Source organism: Nicotiana tabacum, chromosome 6 (assembly GCF_000715075.1).
Source record: "Nicotiana tabacum cultivar K326 chromosome 6, ASM71507v2, whole genome shotgun sequence".
Classification (NCBI taxonomy): Eukaryota; Viridiplantae; Streptophyta; class Magnoliopsida; order Solanales; family Solanaceae; genus Nicotiana; species Nicotiana tabacum.
In genome coordinates, this window is record NC_134085.1 from 184,421,764 (window position 1) to 184,430,147 (window position 8,384).

The 8,384-nt window shown below is 34.6% G+C and overlaps 1 protein-coding gene across 1 annotated transcript; it reads right to left on the reverse strand.

Moving 5' to 3' along the window:
• On the reverse strand, nucleotides 1-4,074 carry LOC107761649 (putative GTP diphosphokinase RSH2, chloroplastic). Its single transcript, XM_016579894.2, has 6 exons — nucleotides 2,943-4,074; nucleotides 2,661-2,846; nucleotides 1,529-1,989; nucleotides 1,006-1,164; nucleotides 579-930; nucleotides 1-441 (listed from the first exon to the last, which is right to left on the reverse strand). The coding sequence occupies exons 1-6, from the start codon at nucleotides 3,639-3,641 to the stop codon at nucleotides 142-144; spliced, it is 2,157 nt and encodes a 718-aa protein (XP_016435380.1). The 5' UTR covers nucleotides 3,642-4,074; the 3' UTR covers nucleotides 1-141.
• Nucleotides 4,075-8,384: the final 4,310 nt, after the last annotated feature.

Here is an 8,384-nt window from a genome sequence, read left to right on the forward strand (position 1 = left end):
TGCAAGTCAAGACTACCTAATCTTTTTTTATAAACAGAACCATAACTGTTCTGTACAAATGCTTATCATGTACATGAGTGAAGGTAGACTTTAATCTAGTAGGAAAGAAAATCATCAACTGTCAACACCTGTCATCAATTGTCAACTCCTCAGACCAACTACTGCATTGGCAGCAGGAAGAGGGCTTACACCTCGATCATACATTCGCTGGATCTCCTCTCTGTACTCGGTCAATGACTTATGTGGTATAGCTGGAGTTAATTCTATAACATCTCCCATTCTTAGCTTGCAGTTGGGATCACTGACTGGTTCATGGTTCAATCTTGGCCTTAGCTCTTCTTTCAGTGGAAATCCATAGGGTGTCCATCTAGAACTGCCGCGACCAGCTCTCTCCAAAAGATCCTTGACAGTTGAGTTTGCAGGGAATTCTTGCACAGACATCTGCACAGCAGAAACACAAGAGTTAAAAATACATTCAGATAGTTGGCATTTCCAATGACACCATAAAAATCAATTCTTCAACTTTCAGTATCCACGAGTAAAGAAGTACGAAACAGGAAATAATAATATAGACGAACCTTATCGTTGTCAATCATAATGATAAAGACAGGTCCATCAGTTCCACAATTAGGTTTGCAAGAAAATGGACAATCTTCAGAATGAGCAGGGAATTTGCAAGGTGGCTGAATAGATTCAGTGTGGCCAACAGATGATTGGTCTCTGTTCATTGTCTCACACTGCCAGGTAACAACCCAGCGAGCCCACTCTACCATCTGATTTACAAAAGAAGAGTGTTTGCAAGCGCCTTCCTTGTATCTCCAATGAGCAGCGAAACCATATTCAGCTTGCAAGTGCATCTCCTTTGTCCGGATCTGAACTTCAAGAGGCACCATGCCTTCCCCGAGCACAACCGTATGAAGAGATTGGTACCTGAAAATTACACATCAATATTAGGGCAAACACTTGAAGAAAAGAAACACATCTCAAATCTCTCATGCTTTTTACCCGTTGAATTTTGGATTTGCTATATAGTCCTTGTATCTCCCAGGTACTTCACTCCATAGCTGGTGAACGACTCGAAGTGCTTTATAACAGTCTTCTTTATTTTCAACTATCAACCTTAACCCATGAATGTCATGGACTTCATCCATATTAAGCTTCTTCCTGTAGATATTAACGGTGACATAAAGCAACATCAGCTTAAATAAAAAAAACATGTACATGACGGGAAATGCATAAGGCTTCCAGAAGTTTCTAAGATGTGATCTCAAGGACAAGTAATTATCATCAAACTCAAAACACGGCAGAAAAGCGATCTCCACAACCCTATATAGCATTGTCTATCTATGAACTACAGGCACTAAATAGTAAATAATTGACCGATTAGCCAAATCAATTGGTGCAATTCTTACAGGATTAAATGACTGCATATACTTCATCGACACATTTGGGTCTTTCCTTCTCTCTTTTTTTCCAGTGCTTAACAAGTGGGTTAGGGGGGAGGGGGGAGAGAGAAGAGAGAAATTACTTTAGCATCTTGCAGTAAATGCTGTACAAGCTCTTGTGACGGCCCGAGAGAACATGATAAGAAACAGAGTCATCCTTTAGCGCTTGCTCCAATTTCCCCACGGAAGAAGTAATCATAGCCTCATCAAAAGACTTAACAAGTTTCGACGAGAGCTCATTGTGCTGATCTGGGTTAAGATGCTTAAAGCAGAGGTTTTCCAGCTGCTCCTTCCACGTTGAGATGCCTAAGCGATTCGCAAGAGGAGCAAAGATTTCCAAAGTTTCCTTTGCAAATCTTTGTTGCTTTGCCAATGGCAACGCATCCAAAGTCATCATATTATGCAAGCGATCAGCTAGCTTTATGAGAACTGCCCTGGCATCTGCCATAGCAAGGAACATGGTGTGCAATCGATCTGCCTCAACAGTTTTACTAGCTGTATTGAAGTCTCGTGCAAGCTTGCTCAATTGACTAAGCTTCGACACCTGGAAGAAATGATACAAGTTAAAACAAGTGTAACACTCAGGACCTCTCTTCAAACATAGACGAATCTAAATGCTTGATAGTCCTATCATCTCTTAACCTTCACTAATCAAAGACATGCCACAGCCTTTAACATTCAGGAGAATCCATATTCATACCCAATTAAACCCCGTTTGCCCATAAATGATGTTTCAATAATAATATATTGAACTTCTGTTTCTCCAAATAGTGATTTAGCCATCAGTAATGGACAAACATTCTGAAATACTAATGATGCATTGAAAACTTGTTTGCACAGTACTTCAAATGAACTAATGTTTTACACTAACAAAGCTACAACCTTTTTTCCAAGTGAGATGAGTATCCAAAAGTAACTTCAAATTCGATATACCCTTTCTTAACTTATCTTCAGATACTCTTTTTTTCAACTTAAACCATGTATTGTCCAAACGCCTACTTTTAACAAATCCCAAACGAAAGACATTTAATCTACATTTTGGATGTGGAAATTATCACCATCGTTATCAGTTTTGAAAATTAACTGCAACACCCTTTGCATATGGAAATATTATTAGCGAAATTCAGGTGTCCATATTCCAACCTACCGCCCAGAAAATATGAAACGCAACACTAAGATCAGATAATAAAACAAGAATAAAACAAGTCTCCATACCCCTTCAACCAAATCAGCAACCCCAGCGCCTAACGTCCGGAAAATATAGTCATAAGTCATGAACGTGTCATCAAGCGTATCGTGCAGAAGTCCAGCAGCAACGACAGTCGAGTTAGCTCCAATCATTGCAAGTAAAACTGCAGTCTCAACGCAATGCTGCAAATAAGGATCACCACTTGCTCGCACCTAACAAACAATACATACATAATACAAAAGGTCAAAACTAAGACATCGACACCGAATAGAAAAGGAAATTAAACTAAGTTAGACAAAGACACTCACCTGTCCTCTATGTGCTTTCTCAGCTTCATAAAATGCCTTAATCACAAAATCATCATAAAAGATTTTATGCCTCGACTGTGCATTCAACAGCAAATCTTTCGCATAAGGTTCCGAATTGGACTCCAAGAAACCTTCCTCCATGTTAAAGGTAAGTTCATCCAGTAACCCTGATGAAGGGGAATCCACATCCAGGACTCGAAATGTCGTCGGATCGTGATCAACGCAGGATCCTAAAGCGTGCCTAACGAATCCATTGAACAATCCACCAGTCCCAGAACGAATGGACCCCACATCCCCAGCAATTCTCCTCGGCGGACTTCTAGAACATGATCCAATCCCACTACTACTAGTGCTAGCAGGTCCTTGAAAAACAGAAACTGGACTCTGATCCCTTTTTAACGACGAGCTAAGGGATGAACAACGAAACGAGCTGCTCAATTCGTCACCTCTATCGTGCCACAAAGAACCCAAATCCTCTGTCCCTGTCGAATAATTCGCCTTCACTGTCGGCGAAGAGAACAGACTGGATAGCCCTCCGACAAATGATTTACCGGACGAAGACGAGGTTGAAGATGACGACGATGATCTGCCGTTCAAATCAAAATCATACGACCCGTGTGAATTGATCTGACATGGATACGGCGTGGAACACACACTACTCGGTGGACTTGCGTACAGTGCTATCGTCGGAACCGCCATGACTAACACCAAATTGAAAGCTCAGATACTGAATTTCACCACCAAAGACAGAACTTTCACAACAATTCTGAAACCCTAATTCCTAAATTTGTGTCAATCAATTCAGATTCTAGAGTCACAAATAAAGAAATAATCAATCTAAACCTGAATAAATGTGAGATAACCTATAAGCTATTAGATAGTTTTTGATAATTGCGGTATGTACAACAAATATGTGCAGATCTGAGTGAATTTTTCCCAAAAAAAATTGGGGAAAGTGGAAAAAAAAAAGGAAAGGAAACTTTAACAAGAATTTGTGAGAAAATAAACTCCTAAAAATCGGAACTAATTGTTGGAAGAGAGAGTTGAAGACGCTGGAACTGAATTGGGTTTTTCTCCAATTACTCTTTCTTCGGGTTTGTGAATGCTGTTTGCGTTGATATTCTTATGCGTTCATGCTCGTCTTTATGGTTGCTTTAGGGGCCAGGAATAGGGAAAGTAAAATGACTGGAATAGCCTCAAGGAGTCTCTGAAATAACGGAAAATTCTGTTTCTCCGGCTTAGAGTTTTAAAATAATTAAATTAAACTATTGGTAAGATCTAATGTCTTAGACTTAAGAATATTTTAATGCTAAAATTGTCGGAATGGATAAAATTAGCAGATTAAATTAATGACAAAATGATGTGTTTAGATAAGAATGGGATGGTATTGTCTGTGCCTCATCTGTACCATTTAATGATGCATCTTATAGATCCACTTTGCATCTAATTCCTTGCTCTGCATTTACTCTTTTTCTAAAAGTAAATCCCTAAAGAATAAGGTCATTAGTGTTTAGTCTTAAGTAAACGTCGATAGATATTTAAAAACTGACTAAATCGATTGAATCGTATTGTATCGAATCGATTTTTAAGTTTTTTAAAATAAAATTGTAGGTTTTTATATAAATTTATAACCGTGCCAATAATTAGGATAGACTTTTTATTTTATGAAAATAAACCGAAAAATATCGAACCGTACCGAATAAATTTAACAATGTAAAAATATATAAAAAAGCACTAAATTTTTTCTTAGGCCTTGGAATTATGAAATAGTTACAAGTCAATAAGTAATTAAACTCAAAATCCTAATTGTCAAACCTATTATGCTACTTCTATTAAAACTAAATTATTTTCAGGTATTGTAGCGATTAGGAGTAGCAACCTACAATGTATTGAACATATTTACTTTCGTATGGATTAGATTTATCTTTTTGAAATGTTTAATTTTCTATAGACTTTATTCTTGAATCCCAACTTGGTTAACCTCTTTTCACTCGTGTGATTTATATTTTTTTTTTTGTATTTGCTTAGTTTCGTTTACGCTGTTGTAGAATACTTGATGGATCTACATTCTAGCCATCTTTTTATATTTTCTTAATTAATCACCTTTTAAACTGTAAAGATATCTTAGAGAGTTTTGTTAAGTCATATAAAAGTATTGCAATCTACTTCTACTAGTGACTTTTACATGGCACTTAAAAAAATTATCGAAAATTTACCGAATCGTACCGACACCGAAGAAAACCCGATATGATTGGGACGGTTTCGAAAAGTCTAATTTTGGTTATATATAATAGAATAACCGAAAAATTGATATGATACAAAATTTATAAAATAACCGACCGAATCGAACCATTGACACCCCTAATTTTAAGAGTATTAAACCATATTTAATACCATTAAATAGCCTTTAGTTACTTTGTATAAAAGTCAACATAACTAATGTTAGTTTTGGTTGCTTTTTCCATTGGGAATATAATAATACATTCATTAATAATACATGGATAAAATATTGAAATGACAAAAATCCTGATTTCAAAATTTTAAACCATATATATATATATATATATATATATATATATATATATATATATATATATATATATATATATAATTAAAATAAAGTAAATATTTAACAAAAAATATTCTCTATATTACAATTCATAAAATTGCTAATTTATACATTACTAATTTCTTTATAATTAAATCATGTATAACTAACATTTATATAACTAAATTCCGCATAATTAATCCATTCGTAACTAATTCATATGTTACTAATAACTGCATAATTCTAACCAGCGACCAAGCCACCTTTTTAAGTGATTAGCAGTACACAGACACCTATTACATCTGAACTTATAATATAGAGATCACTGATTGTCTACCAAACTGTTCTCTAAGGGCGAATTATCTTTAACTAGGCATTTTGAATTATTATTGTTTTGTCAACTTTACGGCAACTTGGTTGTTGTGTTTTTTTTTTTTTTTTTTTTTTATATTTATTTTCTTCTTGGCCTAGGTCAACTTTAAGGCCACTTGTTATGTTTTTCTTTTATTTTTATTTCTTTTCTTCTTGGTCTATCGTATTGTAGATAACTGTGTTTAGATTTTTTTTTCTTGTGCTGAATGGGCCAAAATAGTACAAATAGTCAAATTTCTCTATAACAATATTTCTATATAATAATTATTTATTATAACCATATTCGCGCTATGTCAATAGGGACACACGCATCACACAAAATGGAATTCAACACAACTAAAATACAAAGAGGTGGTCTTTTATAGCATCCACTATGACTCTCTTTTTCCTAACAAAACCAAAACTGATTAGGAAGGTATTATAATGATACTGAACGTTAATCTATGCATCATGATCGTCAATACACTGGAATGATGGAATCGCAACCGTACATTAGCCGCCATTAGAGTAATTTCAAGAGATACAAGGGTAATTTTGGAACAATAGTTTTAGAAATTAATAATTCAACGAATCTGTCTTGTCCCTGTCTCTATGTTTTTCTGGACCTTCCTCAATAGCATTCTAGAAAGAGCTGTGTAGGTGTAGCAAGCGATAAGGACGGGTTAATTTCCCGACCCGATATTGAACCCTGTTTATTTGTACAGTAATGAAGAGAATACAACGTGGCGTGTGAAGAAGGAGCACAGACCAACACGTGGTCAGCAGCGGCAACGTAACAGTTGGATGACTTTTCTGACGGCCATGGCTGTAGCCTGTAGCTGACTTCTGATTTGGAATTGGTGGATTTATGAATTTAAAGATACCGTGACTGAACATTTCACACGTGTCCAACTTGGAATCTATCACATTCGAACTCTACGAACGAAAAGTTTTACCATACGAATTCTTTTACTTCTTAGTGAATGTACCTAAATCTAAAGTAATTGTTTCAGTAAATTACGGATACGAAATGTTACAAAAAGACTTCCAAAATGCTTACTTTATGGAGATAACCTATTTAAGTTTCAGTTACTCAAATAAGCTGTGCTTTTCATTTTTGTAAAGGAGGATATATAAATAGTAATATACTACCTCCGTTCACTTTTACTTGACAGATATATAAAAAATAGATTTTTATTTTTACTTATCACTTTACGCATATTAAAAGAAAACAAAAAAAAAATCCTGTTATACCCACTGTATTTATCACTCATTTCAAATCATTTTCTCAAATCCAATAAAATATGCATTAATTAATAGGTATTATATAAATTATGCACTTCATTTATTATTTCTTAAGAGACGTAAAAAGTCAAAACGTGTAAAGTAAAAGTGAATGAAGGGAGTAGTTAATAGTAAATAGTACTCCTTCTGGTCCACAATAAGTGATCAATTTGCTTTTTTATTTTGGTCCAAAATAAGTGTCCATTTATATAATCAAGAAAAAATTCAATTTATTTTTCCAAAATTACTCTTGTGTACGTATTCGTAAAAAGTCTTTTACTTCTCACGTTATCTATGCTGCAACATTTAATTAAGGGTAGTTTAGTCACACTAATTATTTTTATCTAGAATTTAGTATTTTCTTAATGGATGTGCCCAAAGCAAATTGGTCACTTATTGTGGACCGGAAGGAGTAAAAGGTCTGTCGTGGTGGTTCTAGTGAAACTTTTGAAGGATTACGTATAGGTGTTCGTAACACGCAGCGAAAGACAATAATAATCTTAGGCAGATCTTTTCGTGTTTAAAATTTATTTACATGTCAAAGATCAGATCTGAGACGTACCTGGTGAAGAGACTCTCGTTTCAAAATTCTTCGATAGTGCGAAGACTCTATGCGTATCCACACCGCGACCGACCCTTGCTATCAACCCTTTGATCAATGGAACCCGCGAACAAATTGAACGAAAAATACCAGGCTGAATTTTTCTCAAAATTTCAGCTTTAACGTAACAGTATAAGAAAATTAATTTTCCTTCTCAAAGTATACTCTCTTTTATTTGTGCAGCTCTGCCAAACCTTTTTGTACACTATTTCATTTTCACCGTGATTTATATACATACATATTTGTATCACGTAAATAATACTTTTCCACTAGGTTAAGGAAAAGTCAGAAGTCGTGCTTTTCCTTTTTTTGCAAAGTTTGTTCCATCATTGAACTTCATAGAATCTTTCAATTGGAAAATTGAATCCCATTCCAAATGGGTATGGCAGCTAGCTTACACGTTGAATTAACATTAATTACTTGATCCAATTCAAAATTGGATTACAAAAATAAATTATATTGTATATACAACCTTTATATAAATCAATATTAATATATATCACATATATATTTTAATCAAGAGATACAATTCAAATTTCTATTCTAAATAGAAAGCTTCAATTTGTTCACAATATTAATTATATCTCCTGTGCTAGCAAAGAATATAATAATATTTCATTTGGACTAATAACTAAATTTATTTGACTAATCAAATTCT

What these genes read in the sequence shown, in the direction of transcription:
- LOC107761649 (XM_016579894.2), bottom strand. Translation starts at nt 3,641, where the DNA reads ATGGCGGTTCCGACGATAGCACTGTACGCAAGTCCACCGAGTAGTGTG. An exon ending in GCAAATCCAAAATTCAACGG is followed by an intron (nt 931 to 1,005) that starts GTAAAAAGCATG and finishes TGTAATTTTCAG; the next exon opens with GTACCAATCTCTTCATACGG. An exon ending in TTATGATTGACAACGATAAG is followed by an intron (nt 442 to 578) that starts GTTCGTCTATAT and finishes TCTGCTGTGCAG; the next exon opens with ATGTCTGTGCAAGAATTCCC.